Source organism: Hyla sarda, chromosome 5 (genome assembly GCF_029499605.1).
Source record: "Hyla sarda isolate aHylSar1 chromosome 5, aHylSar1.hap1, whole genome shotgun sequence".
In the NCBI taxonomy this organism is placed as follows: domain Eukaryota; kingdom Metazoa; phylum Chordata; class Amphibia; order Anura; family Hylidae; genus Hyla; species Hyla sarda.
Window position 1 is genome coordinate 90,983,953 of NC_079193.1, and position 22,692 is coordinate 91,006,644.

A 22,692-nucleotide genomic window follows, 5' to 3' on the forward strand; every position below is an offset into this window, starting at 1 on the left:
TTGGGTACTTTTTATAAAAAAAAAAAAAAATGCCAAATCGAGGAAGGGATTGCAAAGGAATGGGGAATATAAAGGAAGGATTACTACTACTTTTTCCTGCTTGATCCATTTCTGGCCTTGGCTCAAAAAACTGCATCAAAAACTGCATGTGGAATTTCATAGTGAATTGAAGAATGACAATTTTTGTGACAGATTCACACAGGAAACAGCATGAAAAAAAAATATCCTCTTCATAACCAGCCTGATCGCTTTTCAGCTGCTGCTGTCCCATTTCCCTTCCAATCTTAATCTGACATTGTCACAACACACTAATCTTTCACAAAGTCTACAAAATGTTTCCTTCCTACGCTATTCTCCAGCTTGCAGGATGCACTGTTTTTAGCACATTCACGTCTGGCCTCAGAACACTATCAGAATAAGTTGTGCTTGTCTGGCTGTTGAGGCGCAGCTGACAACATGATAATTGCCTTTTAATGAAGCTGAACAAATCTATCTAAAATGTGCACGGAACCGGACACTTCTACCAAATGTATCTTGACCAATATTGCAACACATTAAAAAGACTCAAATTGCATCTTGTTACAAAGTTTTATTAGCATCTATATAGATTAAACCACATTAGAGATTATTAAAATAAATAAATCCACTAAATGAGAAACCATATTCAAATTGCTCATGGAACTTGACATCTAGCTAGAATCACCAACTCTGCTATTTATACTTCTATATGAGAAAATCAAAGAAAATATCTAGAAACAATGAAAATAGCCAACAATAATATGGGATTTGGTGTCTGTATGTATCAAATTGCAGCACAGGTCACCTCAGGGCCCGTTGACCCTATGGAGATTCCACACAGTTTCCTTAAGGAAATTCCACATGGTTTCCACTTACAGTAGCCTCCCTTTGATTTCTAATGATAAATTGGATCTGGTGGAAGACTGAACATGTTCAACCTTCCAGAGGAACCTGGCAATGAAGCGTCATTTGCCATTTGGGATGGTGCTTTTGTCAGTGGCAAATTGCCGAGGTCATAAGTGCCAATTCCAAGTCATTTGGAATAGTACAAATTCCCTGAGAAAATACAGTGCAGAAATTCCTCACTGTGAACAAGCCCTTCGGCTGGATCCACACACAGGTTTTTACTAAGTATTTTAGCCAAAGCAAGGAGCAGATCCAGGATTTTTACCGTGTTGAGTGTTTTGAACCCACTCTTGTTATTGCCTAAACAAAAGTAATGTTACGCCGAGCGCTCCGGGTCCCTGCTCCTCCCCGGAGCGCTCGCGGCGTTCTCCCCTCTGCAGCGCCCCGGTCAGACCCGCTGACCGGGAGCGATGCACTGTCCCTGCCGGCGGGGATGCGATCCGCGTAGAGGGACGCGCCCACCTGCGGGTCGCATCCCAATCTACTCACCTGTCCCGTTCCCCGGCTGTCACATCCCAGTGCGCGCGGCCCCGCTCTCTAGGGCGCACGCGCGCGCCGGCTCTCTGAGATTTAAAGGGCCAGTGCACCATTAATTGGTGCCTGGCCCAATCAGTGTAATTAGCTTCCATCTGCTCCAGGATTATTTAAACCCACTTCCCCTTCCTGTCCTTGCCGGATCTTGTTGCCTTAGTGCCTAGTGAAAGCGTTTTGTGAGTGCCTTTACCAGTGTTTCCAGACCTTCTGCCGTTGCCCTTGACTACGAACCTTGCCGCCTGCCCTGACCTTCTGCTACGTCTGACCTCGCCTCTGTCTAGTCCTCCTGTACCACGCCAGTTTCAGCAGTCAGTGAGATGAGCCGTTACCGGTGGACACGACCTGGTTGCTACCGCCGCAGCAAGACCATCCTGCTTTGGGGCGGGTTCTGGTGAAAACCAGTAGCAACTTAGAACCGGTCCTTCGGTACGGTCCACGCCAATTCCTCTCTGACACAGAGGATCCACCACCAGCCTGCCTAATCCTGACAAGTACTGCATTGCTGTTTTTTTTTCCCGTTTTGCATTGCATTTTTCTAAGCAGTGTCCTCCTTATCATCACAGACAGAAAAACAGTGAAAGGTGACTCCAGTAGATAAACAGTGGTACACAAAAAAGCTGCTGCTTAGATTTGCCCCATTTTTGTTAAAAAATATTAAAATAAAATAAAAAACGCTGCACAGGTAAAAGAGCATGCCCAGAAACCTCTTCAATTCATGTGGGTCAGCTCTAGACTTTTGTCCATGGGGCTTGCTGTAAATAATATCTGTAAATGTTGTTAAAAACAGCTGGGTCAAGATGGCTGTCAAAATAATACTGTACCCAAAAACATCAGAAAATAGAAATAGATTAAGAACAAAAGACCATGGTTCAGTACCTGGCACTAATCAGTAATAAAAAAAATCTATAATACATTCACTTTAAACAAACATTCAGCTATGGATTACATGAGCCGGTGCTAGACTGCCTGGACCATCCACTCTGGCTTTACTTAGGCTTTTTTTCTCCTCCTTTTGGATCAACACTGCAAGGTAATAGGCTGTATTAAGGTTTATTTTTTCAGCTTTACAAACACTGTTCCTACAGTCATGGCCGTAAATGTTGGCACCCCTGAGATTTTTCAAGAAAATTAAGTATTTCTCACAGAAAAGGATTGCAGTAACACATGTTTTGCTATACACATGTTTATTCCCTTTGTATGTATTGAGCTAAACCAAAAAAATGGAAGGAAAAAAAAAGCAAATTGGAGATAATGTCAGACCAAACTTCAAAAATTGGCTGGACAAAATTGTTGGCACCCTTAACTTAATATTTGGTTGCACACCCTTTGGAAAAAATTACTGAAATGAGTTGCTTCCTATAACCATCAATAAGCTTCTTACACCACTCAGACGGGATGTTGGACCACTCTTCCTTTGCAAACTGCTCCAGGTCTCACTTATTGTCAGGTGCCTTTTCCTAACAGCTATTTTAAGATCTCTCCACATGTGTTAAATGGGATTTAGATCTGGTCTCATTGCTGGCCACTTCAGAACTCTCTGTCCCTTTGTTGCCATCCATTTCTGGGTGCTTTTATATGTATGTTTGGAGTCATTGTCCTGCTGGAAGACCAAGGATCTCGGACACAAACCAAGCTTTCTGACACTGGGCTGTACAGTGCGACCCAAAATCTGTTGGTAATCCTCAGACTTCATGATGCCTTGCACACATTCAAGGCATTCAGTGCCAGAGGCAGCAAAATAACCCCAAAACAACATTTTTTATGTTTTCTTTTATATTTATGTGTTCTTTTCTTTGTAGGTCTCATTCCGTTTCCGGTAAACCGTAGAATGATGTGCTTTACCAAAAAGCTCTATCTTGGTCTCATCTGTCCACAAGAAGTTTTCCAAGAAGGATTTTGGCTTACTCAAGTTAATTTTGGCAAAATGTAGTCTTTCTTTTTTTATGTCTCTGTGACAGCAGTGGGGTCATCCTGGGTCTCCTGCCATAGTGTTTTATTTCATTTAAATGTCGACGGATAGTTCGTGCTGACACTGATGCTCCCTGAGCCAGCAGGACATCTTGAATATCTTTGGAACTTGTTTGGAGCTGCTTATCCACCATCTGGACTATCCCGCGTTGACACCTTTCATCAACTTTTCTCTTCCGTCCACGCCCAGGGAGATTCACTACAGTGCCAGGGGTTGCAAACTTCTTGATAATGTTACGTACTGTGGACAAAGGCAAATCTAGATCTCTGGAAATGGACTTGTAACCTTGAGATTGTTGATATTTTACCACAATTTTGGTTCTAAAGTCCTAAGACCGTTCTCTTCTCTTTCTGTTGTCCATGCTTAGTGTGGCACACACAGACACACAATGCAAAGACTAAGTGAACTTCTCCCCATTTTAACTGCTTTCAGGTGTGATTTTTATATTACCCACACTTGTTACTTGCCCCAGGTGAGTGAAGGAGCATCACACGCTTGAAACAATCTTATTTTTCTACAATTTTGAAAGGGTACCAATAATTTTGCCCAGCCCATTTTTGGAGTTTGATGTTACATTATGTCCAATTTTCTTTTTTTCCCTCTCTTTTTTTGGTTTAGTTCCAATACACACAAAGAGAATAAACATGTGTATAGCAAAACGTGTTACTGCAATCCTTTACTGTGAGAAATACTTTATTATCTTGAAAAAGTTCATGGGTGTTAACATTTACGGCCATGACTGTATGTTACCATCGGAACACAGCATCCAACCTGCTGTGAACAATGACTTTACATTATTATGTATAAACATACAGTATTATGCTCCCTACAGTGTCATGGGTGGATTCACATAAAGGAAATCGGAACACATTCTTACGGAACTGTTAGTTTACTTTATACGTTCTTGGCAAGTGCCTTTTTGAACCTATAGCATTACAAGAATATAAAAATATCATGTTATCTGCATCTCAATAAGCGTCTTCATCTGCTGACACTTCCCAAATCACAAGCAGATGCTCATGAGGAGAACAGATGCAGAAGAACTTCATAAGTTGACATTCTGAAACGTTGGTGAAGTTTAATGCCAAAGCTGTCTCTAAACATGGCATTGTTGACTTGTTCAAAAGTAAAAGAATAATTTCCTGCCAAAGTTTACAACAATTGGCTTAACTCTGGAAAATAACTGTAAATCCAAAGTCTGCAGAAAGATTTCGGAATATTGAAATCATTGGATCGGTGTTTATTCATGACGTGGGCAAAAATGTGCCCTTGGCTACTAAAAAGCATTGACTCTTCTGTGACAAACCTTCTGATGAAAAGTAATGCAGTAAAAGGAAAAAGAAGAATACAAATAAGCCTTTATTTGAGAATGCATAACTGGAAATCCTTCTTCAATACACACACAACATTTGCACTTATTCATGCCATTTTACACAGGACTGTCATTTCTACAAAACACCTATGTGCCATTACAGAAATTGCCCAGTTTAAGTCATTACATGCAGAACTATGCTGAAATTGTGTGATTCCAGTGCTTTCTGCCACCCAAATCAGTGTCTTGCTTGCTTTCTAGATTACACATCATTCTGAAAATGTTAAAGGAAAACAAAACAAAAAACCCATTCCCCTGGTTGACAATATAGAACATATCAATGTACTCAAAGGCTACCTTATACTTCCACCATTGTAGGAATTACTTATATCGGACTTGAATAAGTACGATTTAGTGAATTTCTTTTTTGCTCCAATCTGCTAACAATCCAACATATATTAAAAGGTGGTACATTTACAGAACTCTGTGTATGTACTACCTTTTTATGTACATATTTGTATGGTAAAAGTCTGATGCAGCAGTCTCCCTATGTTCTCAATGGGATTCTGCTGCACCATTCACACTATGAAATATGCGCCGCGAAAATTCCAAATTCAAGAGTCCACCAAAAGAATAAACACGTTTATTATTTCCACAGAATCCACTCAGAAATGCATTGCCCTTTATGGAGGCTGCACATTTCCGAGTCGGTGCCTACTACAGATGGAACATATATCCACTGCAAGGATTTCTCCCTGGGGATAGCTCTGGGATCATCCTTGACAAAGCCACAGGACACGTTTCCACTTCAATCAGCAGGCAAACAACAGTTCTTTCTGCAAGTCCGGACCCTCACCAGCTTTATTAGACAGGTTGCAGGATAAATAAAAACATAAGACAGGAACAAACAAAACCCTAGACCGTCTAGTCCCTAACTAAACAATCCAGCATGCCCTGGCTATCAACTGGTGGTCTTTTCCCAGCCAGTTAAACTTATGCCTCCTGCAACCTTCTACTCACTGTTCACACGCAGCATTTGCAACATCTTGCTGTGTGTGGTAAGACTCCTTCCTTGTCTTGTCCACTTCACTGTTGGGGCCACTCACAGCTCGGGCTGTGTGTTCCTCACCAGGACCCATGCATCCCCCTACATCCACCTTGCTGTCTTCTGGGGAGAGCACCAACTATTCTGTCTGACTTTCTTTTAAACACACTTCCCCTAGGGAAATACACCCTTCCCTTGCCACAGTGTCACACCACTCATAATGTCTCCGGGCGAACACTCTGCAGTGTGAATGGCCCCTAATTCTACATGTGCTGTTACCCTTTTAATTCTTCTAAATATTTATGGATACATTTCCAAGAGGGTATTACCATTTCCCCCATTTAAAGGGGTGTGTCTTCTAACAGTCTAACACTAACAGCACTAAATATTGGTAGCAAATCTATCTTGCTGTGCTTTTACCAGTTGATGGAAGCCCCTGACATATTCATACGTCAACCGGTCACTGGAGTAAAAATGTAACCATGACCTCTGCAAGGGCAAAGCTAAAAAAATACACAGTGCACACAATTTTGCAGGTGCATGCCAGTTAATAAATACCCTCTATAGACCTTTTCCAACAAACAACTGCAAGATGACTTACAGACCTCTAAGATGGCAGCCACTCTTGCATACGTCTTATGACAACACACTACTCTTCAAAGTTATAACTGCCTTCCATATACCCCAGCAAATGACTGTACCAGTGATCAATTCTTAGATTGGTTCTACTTTAGAATAATACAGACATGGCAATCTATGGGACGTTTGTGACCAGTAAGGGTTACATGAGGAAAACCATACTCAGAGACAAATAATTCAATCACTTAACAAAACTGATATTTTGAAGTTATTTGCTGCCGTGATACCAATTACATTGGATCTGTGCAGGCAAGAATGAAAAAAACAAATAAATGTTCCTCCAATTTTCAGCAAGCCATATCTCAAAAGTAGGTAAAGGCTTCTCCAGTAGAATAGACCAAACATACCTTTTTTTTTGCGGCCATCTTCAATTTTATTTATTTTTTGCACTAAATTGCTGATTTTGGTGCCAAATTTTGAATCACAGAAAATTCTGACAGAAGCAGAATAATATTCCATGATTACAAGTGCTCATACAAGCGATAACTCTATAAATAAAACATGTCCAGGAGTTAAATGTGAGTGCAGGTTTACATAACCACGCCCACTTTTGCAAAACTGGTGTGACTAATGTAAACCTCAGATCATTCTCATGTAAAACACTTTGAATGTCTGAAGGAAACTTTTTAGCGCCAACATTTTGGCACGAAATGCAACAGTTTTGAGCATGACCCCATTTGTGTTTGAGCCCAGCCAGTCTAATGAGCAGAGTCATCAACAAGCAGTAAAGGCTGAGCCTGAATCTGGGCTGCAGTGATTAGCATTCTAAAGACATTATCTAACTCGTATAAATGGCATGTAATACCATACTGTAATTTACCATTCTTAGCACACCACTAAGTGACTAGAGTCATTTCCTGCTCAAGGAAAAAAAATTAGCAAAACGTGAGTCATTGGGCAAACCAGCCATGTACTCTACTTATTACACTAATGACCATAAGAAAGAGAATATTCCATATTGCCTTATAAACAGTTACACAACAAAGAAACAAGTTGTTGGCAATGGAAAAAATGCCAGCCTGTCAGGCAGACACAAATAAAGCAATGTTAATCATCCCAGATGCCTCCGATGTCTGCAGACTTGAGAATTATATCAAGACATTGAGAAATCATGGGATTCATTCAGGTCATTGCTAAAAGTACAACTTCTACACGGACTTCCAGTTCCAGCGTGGCCATGTAAAACCACAAGCTCTGAAGCTACCACCCACCACTGCCCTAAAGCGCCCGCCACCAATGCCCTACCTACTCCAGCCCCCTGTGCAGCAGTCAGATACAGGGTTCTCAATCTTCTGCCACTCGCTTGCCACTGCAGGACTTGAAAAGCTACATGGCACAGGAGCCTGCCTCCACTACACTGCCGGGAACACTGTGGAGGACTATAAGCATTCTTATCAGAGCCAACAGAATGAGATCCCCAATTCAGGTAGCTCAATGAATACCCATGACATTTAGAGACTGCTGGAATCTACCATACAGGCCTCTTTAGCACCATTGCAGCATGATCTTAACCAGACCTTTGGAAAAGAGGATACAATGGAAAAGAAGGTGGATGACATTCTTACCACCTCGGTTCAAGCTGGTGAGGGCTCAGGAGGGTATGGCCCAGCTGAAAAACAAGATGGACCACCTTGAAAATAGGACAAAGCACAACTACCTTCACTTGGTTGAGCTCCCAGAGTAAATGAAGTCACCAAATCTGCAAGAAACAACTGCCAAAAGTGCTGGGCTTGGATTACTACTGCTGTGCTGAAAGAGTGCACCACATTGGTCCTAAACCTCCCAGAATGGCTGGTAGCCAATCCACAAACAGGCTAAATCCTCCACACCAAATAAATATTACGCTGTTGGACTTCAATGACAAGGTGGCATTACTCAGAGCTTTCCAGAATGGTTCCGCCCACTTTCTCCTCTGTGACCACTAGGTGCTACTCTTTCATGACTACTTGGTAGAGGTGGCAAAAGCACACAGAGCTTTCAGTCCTATTTCCAGCTGCAATATTCTGCAATGTTGAGTACTAGAGATGAGCGAATTTACAGTAAATTCGATTCGTCACGAACTTCTCGGCTCGGCAGTTGATGGCTTATCCTGCATAAATGAGTTCGGCTTTCAGGTGCTCCGGTGGGCTGGAAAAGGTGGATACAGTCCTAGGAGACTCTTTCCTAGGACTGTATCCACCTTTTCCAGCCCACCGGAGCACCTGAAAGCTGAACTAATTTACGCAGGATAAGCCATCAACTGCCGAGCCGAGAAGTTCGTGACAAATCGAATATACTGTAAATTCGCTCATCTCTATTGAGTACATTTAGTACTTTCACTTCTGAGGACGCAGCATCTGCCCTGTGATTGGATGGCACCACTCTAGTCAATACTCTCCAGATGGTTGGACCTAGCATTAAAGTCTCCCAAGGTTCAGTGTTGTCTTGAAGCAGCAGATTACCACGGAGATATTGCTAAACCCAGAGCAGTCACCTCCAATCCTCTTCTTCAGAAGAACGCTGCAGAGCTGTGTGAGTACTTCATGCAGCCTCTGGGGAAGCAACTTACACTATGCTTTTCTTCCTTTGAGATTGCTCTATGTCTTTTTTGGTTGCATGACTGAAGGGGGCTATTGTGACTATGTTCTCTATTTATACCCATGACCCAACAGCTCACTGGGCAAAGAAAAACTTTGTCAGCAGTCAATAGTTTCTGCTGGACTTCAGGCCACAGTTTTCAACAGGATCTTCTTGAGGGACACTGCTGGAGTGGGGACTATCCTAATGGGGGGAAAAAAGGAAGGTCTGCAACCGATAGAACGAGGTCCTGATCACGGTCAGACTAGCCCAGATTATTATTTCTACTTATGCCTGTACATGTTGTCTCAGGCCCAATTATACGCTTCCCTGCTGTTAGATTCTATTGAGTTGTTTCAATGGGTATATAGCAAGCCGCAGATAACCCTATAGTCTAGTCCAATTCATTCTCTAAGGTTTTGTTTTTTTTTATAATTTTTATAACTATGGCATGCATCAGGGGGGACCCCTTGTTCTCACTTGCAATATGGCCCTTAAGCCCTTGGCCAGATATTTTTAACAGTTTAGTGCGTTCAAGGGGATTAAGATATGTTGTCAGGAAATTAAGCTAGTCATGTTTGCTGATTTTATTTGACCATTGGTCTCATCTGGTCAATGTCTTTTCCACTGTTTCCCACTATGGTTTATTCTCATGCTAAAGGATTAATGCGCTAACATCCTAAACGTTGTAGAATTGGGCAGAAGGCAGCTGTCTCACTATTGGCAGGAGGTTGTACTATCTGAGGCAGTTGTCAAACCAAGTCATACCCATTTGTACCTGTACCAACTCAATTATCTGTCACTTATAGGCAATATTCTCTTATATTTAACACAGCCATAAATAAATAAATATATACATATAAACACAAACACACATACTCACCTACCTCGCTCCCTCAGGTCCCTCACTGAATGCTCCAGCTGCTACTTCCTAGAAGGACTAATCTCGGCAGTGATCAGCCAATCACCAGCTGCAACGTTGTCCCACCTCAGTAATTGGCTATGTGGGCTATCACTGCCAAGAGCAGAACATTCAGTGAGACACTGGAAGACTTCCCAGGGGGACCCCCAAGGGAGTGAGGTAGAGGAGTATATTTTTTTGTTTGTTTTTTTCCATGGTGACTCCAGCACACTAAAAAAATTAGTACCCAGAATACTTCATTAACCACTTAAGGACAATGGACTTACATGTACGTCCTGATGCATTGATACTTAATGCACCAGGACGTACATTTACATCATATACATGACGCGAGCACCGGATCGGGACCCGCCGGTAATGGCAGACATCAGCGATCGCGCTAAATGCTAATTTCTAATAACTGAAGCAAATAATAATTTTGTTAAAAAAAAGTTTGAGAATTTTTTAAAGCATTACAATAATAGAAAAGCATGAAGCCATAGGTATCATTTTAATAAAAAAACATGTCATTTTTACCGTAAAGCATATAGCGTGAAAACGAAACCTTGCAAAATTAGCTAAATTGTGATTTTCTTTTCTATTTCCCAACATTAATATTTTTTTTGTTGCGCCTTGCATTTTATGGTAAAATGAGTGATGTCATTAGAAAGTACAATTGGTCATGCAAAAAAACAAGCCCTCATATGGGTCTGTGCATGGAAATATAAAAGTTATGATTTCAAGAAGGCAAAAACTAAAATGCAAAAATAAAATTGGCCTTGTCCTTAAGGCCAAAATGGGCTTGGTCCTTATGGGGTTAAGGTTATTTTACACCAAGCAATTACTGGCTGAATATTGCCTAATTAAGGCTAATTATTGCCTTGTGTTAAAGTCCCAGCAATCAACCAACAACCAACCAAGACCTTGTTCATTGACTGATCGCCAAGATTCTGTTGCTTATTCTGTTGCTTAAAGGGGTACCCCATGGGAAAAAAATTTTTTAAATAAACTGCTGCTAGAAAGTTAAACAGATTTGTAAATTACTTCTATTTAATAAATCTTAATAAATATTTAAATCTTAATCCTTTCAGTACTTATCAGCTGCTGTATGCTCCACAACATTTATTTTCTGTCTGACCAGAGTGATTTCTGCTGTCCATGTCAGGAACTGTTCAGAGAGGTTTGCTATGGGAACTTTCTCCTGCTCTGGACAGTTCCTGACATGGACAGAGGTGTCAGCAGAGAGCACTGTGGTCAGAAAACAAAATTCAAAAATAAAAAGAACTTCCTCCGTAGCATACAGGATCTGATAAGTACTGGAAGGATTAAGATTTTTAAATAGAAGTAATTTACAAATCTGTTTAACTTTCTGGCACCAGTTAATAAAAAATAAATGAATTAAAAAAAAATAAGTTTTCCACCGGAGTACTCTTTTAACCCCTCTCCCGTAGGCTTGCATTGAGGGGCGGAGCGTGACGTCACACGGGGGCGGAGGCGTGACGTCACACGCCGCTGGCCCTGTGGTCGCCGGTAATCAGACCCGGAGCAAACACGCTCCGGGGACTGATTACAAACGGGGTGCCGCGTGCAAGATCAAGGGGGTCCCCAGCGGCGGGACTCCCATGATCAGGCATCTTATCCCCTATCTTTTGAATAGGGGATAAGATGTCTAAGCACCGGAGTACCCCTTTAAGAACTCAGGGCGTACCTGTACGTCCTAAGTCCGCTCCCGTTCTATAATGCGGGGCCACTAACAAAGGCCCGGGACCCGTGGCTAATAGTGCGCGGCACCAATTGCTGTGCAGTGAACTATTAACCCTTTAGATGCGGCATTCAAAGTTGATCGCCGCGTCTAAAGTGAAACTAAACTAATGCCGGTTAGCTCAGGGGGCTGTTCGGAACCGCCGCAGTGACATGGCGGCATGCTGAACAGCTGTAGGACACGAGGAGGGTCCCCTTACCTGCCTCCTGGTGTCCGATCGCCAAATGACTGCTTAGTGCCTGAGATCCAGGCATGAACAGTCAAACGGCAGAATCATCGATCAATGGTTTCCCAAGAGAAACCATTGATCAATGTAAAAGATCAGTGTGTGCAGTGTTATAGCCCCCTATGGGAGCTATAACATTGCAAAAAAAAAAGTTAATAAAGATCATTTAACCCCTTCCCTAATAAAAGTTTGACCCCCCTTTTCCCATTTAAAAACAAAAAAAAACTGTAAATAAAAATAAACATATGTGATATCGCAGAAATGTCCGTATTATAAAATAATATCATGAATTAAACCGCACGGTCAGTGGCGTAGGCGGCAAAAAATTTTTGCTCACTTTTTATATCATGAGAAAATGAATAAAAAGCGATCAAAAAGTCCGATCAATACAAAAATGATACCGCTAAATGCTTCAGATCACGGCGCAAAAACTGAGCCCTCAAACCGCCCCATACGCGGTAAAATAAAAAAAGTTATAGGGGTCAGAAGATGTCAATTTTAAACGTATACATTTTCCTGCATGTAGTTATGATTTTTTCCAGAAGTACGACAAAATCAAACCAATATAAGTAGGGTATCATTTTAATTGTATGGACCTACAGAATAGAGATAAGGTGTAATTTTTACAGAAAAATTGTACTGTGTAGAAACGGAAGCCCCCAAAATTTACAAAATGGCATTTTTCTTCAATTTTGTCGCACAATGATTTTTTTTTCGGTTTTGCCGTAGATTTTTGGGTAAAATGACTGATGTCATTACAAAGTAGAATTGATGGCGCAAAAAATAAGCCATAATATGGATTTTTAGGTGCAAAATTGAAAGGGTTATGATTTTTTAGATGTAAGGAGGAAAAAACGAAAGTGCAAAAATGAAAAATGCTGAGTCCTTAAGGGTTTAAGTCTAGGCGATCCTTCTCCTGTCGTGATTTTTTGCTATACTATAGATATAGTCATGGCTGTAAATGTTGGCACCCCTGAAATGTTTCTAGAAAATGAAGTATTTCTCACAGAAAAGGATTGCAGCAACACATGTTTTGCTATAAAAGTGTTTATTCCCTTTGTGTGTATTGGAACTAAACCAAAAAAGGGAGGGAAAAAAGCTAATTGGATATAACGGCACACCAAACTCCAAAAATGGGCTGGACAAAATTATTGGCACTCTTAACTTAATATTTGGTTGCACACCCATTGAAAAAAATTACTGAAATAAGTCGCTTTCTATAACCATCAATAAGCTTCTTACACCTCTCAGCCGGAATGTTGGACCACTCTTCCTTTGCAAACTGCTCCAGGTCTCTCTTATTGGAAGGGTGCCTTTTCCCAACAGCAATTTTAAGATCTCTCCACAGGTGTTCAATGGGATTTAGATCTGGACTCATTGCTGGCCACTTCAGAACTCTCCAGCGCTTTGTTGCCATCCATTTTTGGGCACTTTCTGACATATGTTTGGGGTCATTGTCCCGCTGGAAGACCCAAGATCTTGAATGCAAACCCAGCTTTCTGACACTGAGCTGTACAGCGTGTCCCCAAATCCGTTGGTAATTCTCAGATTTCAGATGCCAGAGGCAGCAAAACAACCCCAAATCATCATTGAACCTCCACCATATTTCACTGTAGGTACTGTGTTCTTTTCTTTGTAGGCCTCATTCCTTTTTTGGTAAACAGTAGAATGATGTGCTTTTCCAAAAAGCTCTATCTTGGTCTCATTTGCGCACAAGACGTTTTCCCAGAAGCATTTTGGCTTACTCAAGTTCATTTTGGCAAAATGTAGTCTTGCTTTTTTATGTCTCTGTGCCTCCTTGGTCTCCTGCCATAGTGTTTAATTTAATTTAAATGTTGACAGATAGTTTGCGCTGACACTGATGCTCCCTGAGCCTGCAGGATAGCTTGAATATCTTTGGAACTTGTTTGGGGCTGCATATCCACCATCTGGACTATCCTGTGTTGACACCATTCATCAATGTTCTCTCTTCTGTCCACGCCCAGGGAGATTAGCTACAGTGCCATGGGTTGCCAACTTCTTGATCATGTTGCACACTGTGGGAAAAAGGCAAATCTAGATCTCTGAAGATGGACTTGTAACCTTGAGATTGTTGATTTTTTTTCCACAATTTTGGTTCTCAAGTTCTCAGACAGTTCTTTTCTCCTCTTTCTGTTGTCCATACTTAGTGTGGCACACATACACACAATGCAAATACTAAGTGAACTTCTCTCCTTTTTATCTGCTTTCAGGTGTGATTTTTATATTGCCCACACCTGTTACTTACCCCCAGGAGAGTTTAAAGGATAATCACATCCTTGAAACCATCTTATATTTCCAAAATTTTGAAAGGGTGCCAATAATTTTTTCCACCCATTTTTGGAGTTTGGTGTGACATTATGTCCAATTTGCTTTTTTTCCTTCCTTTTTAGGTTTAGTTCCAATACACAAAAATTGAATAAACATGTGTATAGCAAAACATGTGTTACTGCAATCCTTTTCTGTGAGAAATACTTCATTTTGTAGAAAATTTTCAGGGGTGCCAACATTTATGGCCATGTATATCTTGTAGGCTTTTAACTTTTTGTCAGCCTCTAAATGTACAAAAAATAATATTTCCATTTACTGATATAAAAAAATTAAAAAAAAGAGAACTTTGCTGTTTTAGAGTCTGTCTAATTTTATACAATGACTATCTAAACCTAAATATATCTTTTATAAGTTAAAGCATGTTTAGTAGATTTATTTTTTTCTTGCTTTTCATGTGACAATCATTTTAGTATATTTCACTAATTTTGTGAGGAGGCCTCATTAGATGGTTATTTTCAGGTTTCCATGTTAGTTTATTGCTATGCTTAAATTGCTTGATGGAGACAATGTACTGTACTACGACTTTGTGATGTAGGAATCAAGTCGAATTAAGTTATTCCGTTTGTAAATAGCTGTAATAAATCTCAATGATCAAAAAGTTGATCAACTGTGATATAAATCTCAGCTGTAGAAGGTGCAGAAGCCGAAGAGTTAAATTTTTTAATAAAACCCAATTACAAAAACACTAAAACGTAACAGTTATAATAAACAATAAAATGGATTAACCGGTTGATGTCTAGGGACAAGCCGACTCGAGCCTGCGTCATACCGACCGGCCTATTAATCGAGCGCAGAGCGTACAGATCAATGTGGTTCTATGAAACCACATTGATCATATGAGGAATCTAATGATTCCTCCTAAAAGTCCCCTAAGGGTACTAAAAGTGTAAAAAAATAAAAGTTGAATAAAATGTAAAAAAAAAAAAAATTAATTAACCCCTTACTTATTAAAAGTTTAAATCCCCCCTTTTCCAAATTCCATATATAAAAAATATATAACCATAATAAAAATAAACATATGTGGTAGCACCGCGTGCATAAATGTCCGAACTATAAAAATATATCGTTAATTAAACCACATGGCGTACGCACAAAAAAAAATCATAAGTCCAAAATAGCGCATTTTTGGTCACTTTTTATTTCATGAAAAAATGAATAAAAAGCGATCAAAAAGTCCAATCAATACAAAAATGGTACCACTAAAAACTTCAGATCACAGCGCAAAAAAATTATCCTAGTTAGATATACCTGGATAGCATGCGGCGAGAACATATCTATATGAATGAATATGCATTTAGTGAATTTACTCCCACACCGTCAGGTCTTCTTGCAGATTTTCTTATTTATTTGCATGATAACTTTCTGTTCACATACCGTATATACTCGAGTATAAGCCGACCCGAGTATAAGCCGAGACCCCTAATTTCAACCCAAAATCCCAGGAAAAGTTATTGACTCGAGTATAAGCCTAGGGTGGGAAATACCTCATCCCCCCCCTGTCATCATCCAGACCCGTCATTAACATCCTCATCATCATCCCCTTGTCATCATCCCACACATCCCCCCTTCATCATCCCCTTATCATCCCACACATCCCCCCTTCATCATCCCCTTATCATCCCACACATCCCCCCTTCATCATCCCCTTGTCATCATCCCACACATCCCCCCTTCATCATCCCCTTGTCATCATCCCACACATCCCCCCTTCATCATCCCCTTATCATCCCGCACATCCCCCCTTCATCATCCCCTTATCATCCCACACATCCCCCCTTCATCATCCCCTTGTAATCATCCCACACCCCCCCTTCATCATCCCCACCCCCCTTCATCATCCCCACACCCCCCCTTCATCATCCTCTTCTCATCATTCGCCCTCAGTGGTCTTCAACCTGCGGACCTCCAGAGGTTTCAAAACTACAACTCCCAGCAAGCCCGGGCAGCCATCGGCTGTCCGGGCTTGCTGGGAGTTGTAGTTTTGAAACCTCCGGAGGTCCGCAGGTTGAAGACCACTGCGGCCTTCAACATCATCCAGCCCCCTCTCACCCCCTTTAGTTCTGAGTACTCACCTCCGCTCGGCGCTGGTCCGGTCCTGCAGGGCTGTCCGGAGAGGAGGTGGTCCGGTGAGGAGGTGGTCCGGGCTGCTATCTTCACCGGGGGCGCCTCTTCTCCGTGCTTCCGGCCCGGAATAGAGGCGTTGCCTTGACAACGACGCAGAAGTACGTTGGCAATGAACGCACCTCTGCGTCGTTGTCACGGCAACGTGACTATTCTGAGGCCGGGCCCGAAGCGCTTAGAAGAGGCCTCCCCGGTGAAGATAGCAGCCCGGAACCACTATCCCACCGGACCACCTCCTCTCCGGACAGTCCTGCAGGACCGGACCAGCGCCAAGCGGAGGTGAGTACTCAGAACTAAAGGGGGTGAGAGGGGGCTGGATGATGTCGAAGGCCGCAGTGGTCTTCAACCTGCGGACCTCCGGAGGTTTCAAAACTACAACTCCCAGCAAGCCCGGACAGCCGATGGCTGCCCGGGCTTGCTGGGAGATGTAGTTTTGAAACCTCTGGAAGTCCGCAGGTTGAAGACCACTGCGGGTGGGGGAGTTCACTCAAGTATAAGCCGAGGGGGGTGTTTTCAGCACGAAAAATCGTGCTGAAAAACTCGGCTTATACTCGCGTATATACGGTAAGATATTTCTTTTCAATCATATTATGATTAAAAGAAATATCTTATGTGACCAGAAAGTTATCATGCAAATAAATAAGAAAATCTGCAAGAAGACCTGACGTTGTGGTCATGAGTAATTCCCTGAATGCATATTCATTCACATAGATATGTGCTCGCCGCATGCTATCCAGGTATATCTAACTAGGCTTGTACTGATAGTGAACGATAGCACCATTTACCTGTGATGGACTTGTTTCATGCCTAACAATACATGTTCTATACAAAAGTAACCTGTTGCCATCAAAACAATGAGCCCTCATACTGCCCTGTACGCAGAAGGAAAAAAAAAACGTTATAGAAGTCAGAAGATGACAATTTTAAACATATACATTTTCGTGCATGTAGTTATGATTTATTCCAGAAGTACGACAAAATCAAACCTATATAAGTAGGGTATCATTTTAATCGTATGGACCTACAGAATAAAGAGGTGCAATTTTTACCGAAAAATGTACTGTGCCCCCAAAATTTACAAAATTGTGTTTTTGGGTAAAATGACTGATGTCATTACAAATTAGAATTGGTGGTGCAAAAAATAAGCCATCATATGTATTTTTAGGTGCAAAATTGAAAGGGTTATGATTTTTAAAAGGTAAGGAGGAAAAAAAGTAAGTGCAAAAATGGAAAATCGCTCGATCCTTAAGGGGTTAAAAGATCCCAAGACCATTAAATCAAACACAAAATTCAAATGCTGCCCTTGCATCCAATCAGAAGACAGTGCAGACTGATATAAAAAAATAAAATGTTGTTAAAAATTCAATTACAAGGTGTTACATAAACCACTTATATTATAACCACGAAGGATATGAAGAGAGTACACTGTGACTATGTGAAAGGAGTGGAATAAAGGGAAGGGAAGACAGGGAAAGGGGACTGGGAGAGCCTATTCGATGTACGGTTCCTAGCTGAACAGTCTCCTCCACAGACTATGCTGTGCGCTATTGACCATCACTGCGGATTGTTGCCTGTAAAGTACCGTGTCATCCCCTGAAGAGTCGAGGGGCTCAAAACGCGTAGAGAAATACTTTATATACAATCTGCAAGGGGTTTTTGACAAAACACAGCATTGGGGTGGTGTCGCTCCAATGTCTGCCCTGTAATTTAATGTACGGTTAAGTATAGTACTTTAGCAATGCTTGTGACGTTGTCTTTTTATGTTATATCTTATTTATGGTGCATTTAACTGGTGTGTATCTTAGGCACGCTAATAATAGGTGCTAGGTTCATATTTGTATGTAGGCTATATATATTACACTTAAGTGACACCTTGTCTGTTTGTTTTCTCCCTCTTCTGGGTGGAAATCCTCCATTTTTAATCTCATGCTTAAATAAAGTTTATTTATTATTTTTGCATTACATCTTTGTAATTACTCTTTTTTTTTTTTAGGTTTTGTGTGCATCTAATCATCTAAGTCATATATTTGTGTATGGTAATAGGCCACTTTCCTACTGGCTCCACGGATTATCAGTGAGACATAGAGCCTTTTCCCACTTTTTCCTTTACTAAAGGGATTTGATAGGAGTGCAGAGGGTTCCAGAGCAGGGATGCCATTATCAGGGCGTTTACTCTGCCTAGGAATAGGTCTAGTATGTAGAGACTGAGTATAAGGGCTGTTCTGGTAGGGGCCATTTTAGTGTTTCTGTGATAATTTTTTTATGTTTTTTTCCACATAGTACTTACTTTTTATCAGTACTGTTACATATTTTTCAGAATGCTAAACTCAAGAGGACCATATAAAAAGATTACTATGTAAGACGCCTATGAATCTTAAAAAACCTAATGCGGTCGTACCTTGAGTGATTGTTGTAAAATCTACATATCGGTATTCATAAGACACATCTATCTTGGTTTCCACATGTGGTCGCTTCAACGTTGAATAGATGTTTCCAGGTCTTTTCTCATCAAATTTCTCAAGCTTGTTTAATCCACAACCCATTGTAACGGGCGCTAAAAAAATGAAAAAAGAGAAATATTTCCAGATCAATTATACTTAATGTTTTAAGTGCAACTTTGATAATGTTTTTAATGAAAAAATTAATTTGGTAGTCTTTCCACCCACTTTGTATGTGAAGCAACAACCACAACTCATGTGACGAAAGTAGAAGCTGGAAATGAAAGCTAGCACATCCAAGATATCCAAAGCAATACACAGGAGGAATTCACTACAATTACAGATCTGCAACTGATCTTCAATTTTTGATTCACATAAAGGAGAGTTTCCTATGATCATTATACAGGCGTATTTCTGCATTTGCATTAAAGCCTAAGTTCTGGCAACGGTCTTATGACAGACTAAGAGCATCATAGATCCTTATTATTCTGTTTAGATCCCTGGATCCATAGTTGGTCGAGAAATTGCGACTGTAATATGGACCTTAAATGGGACTGTAAACAGGCCTTAAAGATGAGGTTCAGTGGTAAGAAACTTATCCCCTATCCACAGTACCACGGTGGGTCAGACTGCTGGGACCCCCTACAATGTCCCGTATTGGGCCCTGGCTCAGCTCCTGTGTGGGAAGTTTTGCACACAGCACATCGGCTCGCCCAAACATGCCCCGTCCATTCATCTCTATGGGAGAGGCAGAGATACAGAGCTTTTGGGGTCTCCCCCTCTCCCATACAGATGAATGGAGGGGGCATGTTTCGACCAGCTGATGTGCTGGGTAAGAAATGCGCTCTAACAGAGCAGAGCCGTGAACAAGCTGGGGCCCCATATCCTGCGCATAGGGGATAATTTTCCTACCGCTAGACATTTTCTTTTATCACACTTGTGTGAAACTGGCCCTAGGCTACTTTAAAATGGTGGTACACTGCTTTGTATTTTACACCAGTAATCCAGCAACGCCTTTATATATATTTTGGAGCCGCCATATTCACCTGTTTTTTTTCTCCGTGTTGCAGCCAGATTGTCCACAGCACATTGCTGATTTTTTGGGACAAGTAACAATACTTGTTAGAAGCTTTCTGCTCTTGTTCATATAAAAAGGACTACTATTTTTGTGTTGTTTCAAAGAAAAATCTAAATATGCAAATAATCATCTTTGAGGACTGAGAGCATTCCCAGCCCCATGGTACACAGTACGTGCTGTGCCACGTCATCAAGTACGCATGTGCTGCTTCCCCAAAGACGCGTATCGGTGTTGGAGAGAAGATGATGAATATTTATGAAGGGGGGTGAAGAACAGCTCGATGGATTTAAAAAAAGGTAAACTGCATTTGAATCAGCATCACTTATGCTGCATAAATTAAATATATTAGGGGTCAGTACAGAGATCTCTATTATGATCCATTCATACCCAGGACTGTATCTATAACAAGTGAGAAATCTCTACCCCTAGAGGAAAGAAGGTTTCTATACCAGCACAGACTGAGGTTCTTTACTGCATAAGCATTAAAGGGGTACTCCACCCCTAGACATCTTATCCCCTATCCAAAGGATAGGGGATAAGATGTCTGATCACGGGGGTCCCAGACGGGACCCAGACCCTCCAGCGCTTCCGGACAAGGGTGGGTGCCGCATGCTATATTGTGGGGGTCCCCAGCGGCGGGACCCCCACGATCAGACATCTTATCCCCTATCCTTTGGATAGGGGATAAGATGTCTAGGGGTGGAGTACCCCTTTAAGACATTGGAACGCTCTGCCAGAGAAAGTGGTGATGGTGAACTCAAAAGAGTTCAAAAAGGAGCCTGTATGCATTTCTGGAGAATAATAAAATTACAGGTTATGGATACTAGATTTATAGCACAGAATGCTGATCCAGGGATTTATTCTGATTTCCATATTTGATAAGGAATTTTTCTCCCTTGGCATTATAGGGATAAAAATTTAGCTTGATGGAAGCGCTGCAGCGCTGCAAGTTTAAAAAACGACTTAGTTTTACACTGAGCCACGGCACGAAGGAGGTGTCAGGGAGGCGGTTATTCCAGCTTCCTCCCCACCCACCTTCATTGACAAGTCAATTCTGGCTTTGTGTAAAAAGAGAGGCTGTCAAACAAGCTAAGCTGGGTGGGAACTAAGCCAGGAACTAAGCCCCCTCTTCAACACTTTCAGTAAAATACAGCATGGTGTTAAACGAAGATTCTTTTCTGAAACGCCCCAGCGCTTCAGAATAAAACTTTGTTTTCAGTGGTGAGAAAATCTGTCAGGATTTTAGCTGCCTGACTTTCCAGCATCTGCTAAAAGACTCCATAAAATAGTTATTACTTCACCCTTTGGTTTTGTCTACACAACTACCTTTTGAAACGTAAAGCATTGCGATATATGCTCTAATAAAGATTAGTATTATTAACATGTTTGCTATAACATCCTTTATTATGTCCATAGGCCCTAAAAGAGAAGATGGACAGAGTTTGTCACCCCTCATTCTACAAATGAAATGTTTAATCTTTAAAAGACAAACAGAAAGAAATACACAGATACATTTTTGGGTCACTTGTATGCAAGGTAAAAAAAAAAAAAAAAATTATGAAGGAAGAAATATCAGCCTATACTTAGAGAGGAAGTAGGACTTTAGATTACTAAAGGATTCTCAATTACAGCATTTTAATGAGAGAATAGAATAGAGAACAACTTAATTTTATACAAAAGCGAGATGTCCTGTGGAGTATGAGCACCAACAACGTTTCATAATTCTAAAAGAAAGAAAAGCATTTGACTTTTTGAAATCAGATATGCATAAAAGACTGACTCCCAACGACAGAACTATGAAATACTTCTGCACAATTGAGGCTCCTGAGAAAATGAAGCACATTATGCAATATAAAATAAAGCTGTTCTTCCATGGCAGATCTGCTTATTAAATAACACTGTCCCACCTAAATGTTAGTCACAAGAAAGTATACGCAATAAGTGTCCTTGGAATTGTCTTTCAAATACTGACCAGCACTTTAACTACATAGGATATATATGCACAGTGCTATGATGTAGGGGGTAGAAAAGCCAATATGAATAACATTTTATATTTGTACCTGTAAACAGGCCCGTCACTACAGGAGAGGCAAACCAAGCAATTGTTTGGGGCCCCGAGCAGGTGCTTGTTGTGCCAGGCCGTCCTCCTGCCCCTATCCAGGTTCAGCAGCTTGTCCTGTCGGCCGATTTTTGTGTCCGGCTCACCTGTAGTTGCCGGGAACTCAGGATGTCCCCGCCCCCAGTTAAGTTCCGTACAGCTACGCGCATTGGCCTCGTATTGATGTTCGCTCACGTCACGCTCCCAGAATTCAAGAGCCGGCACTGGGTATTCTGAGAGCATGATGTGTTCGAACATCATTACCGGACATTATGTGTAGCTGTGCAAGCCCTTATCTGGGGACTGGGGAAGGTTCTGCCCTGAATTCCAGGCAACTGCAGCAGCAGAGGTACCAGCCGGGGGGGGGGGGGGGGGGGGGCTAATCTAGGGGTACTACCTTCCTACTGGGGGGAGGGGGTTAATCTGGGAGTACTACCTTCCTACTGGGGGGTGGGGGTTAATATGGGGGTACTACCTGCCTACTGGGGGGAGGAGGTTAATCTGGGGCCCCCAGATTAACCCCCTCCCCCCGAGTAGCACGGTAGTACCCCCAGATTAACCCCCTCCCCCCAGTAGGAAGGTAGTACCTCCAGATTAATCCCCCAGTAGGCAGGTAGTACCCCCAGATTACCCCCCTAGTAGGCAGGTAGTACCCCCAGATTAACCGCTTCCTGGGGTACTGGGGGTACTACCTGCCTACTGGGGGGAAGGGGGTTAATCTGGGGGTACTACCTGCCTAC

The 22,692-nt window shown here is 41.6% G+C and overlaps 1 protein-coding gene across 2 annotated transcripts in view; it reads right to left on the reverse strand.

Annotated features, from left to right (window-relative positions):
* Positions 1-22,692, reverse strand: part of RFTN1 (raftlin, lipid raft linker 1) — a 413,706-nt gene that overhangs the window by 314,931 nt on the left and 76,083 nt on the right. Inside the window, exon 2 of one of the 2 annotated variants that reach the window (XM_056519922.1) lies at positions 18,737-18,892. The exons of the other annotated variant lie outside the window; for it this stretch is intronic. Within the exon in view, the coding sequence (XP_056375897.1) occupies positions 18,737-18,881 (145 nt within the window). The 5' untranslated portion in view covers positions 18,882-18,892. The remainder of the gene's footprint in view (positions 1-18,736; positions 18,893-22,692) is intronic. 2 annotated transcript variants of the gene reach the window in all.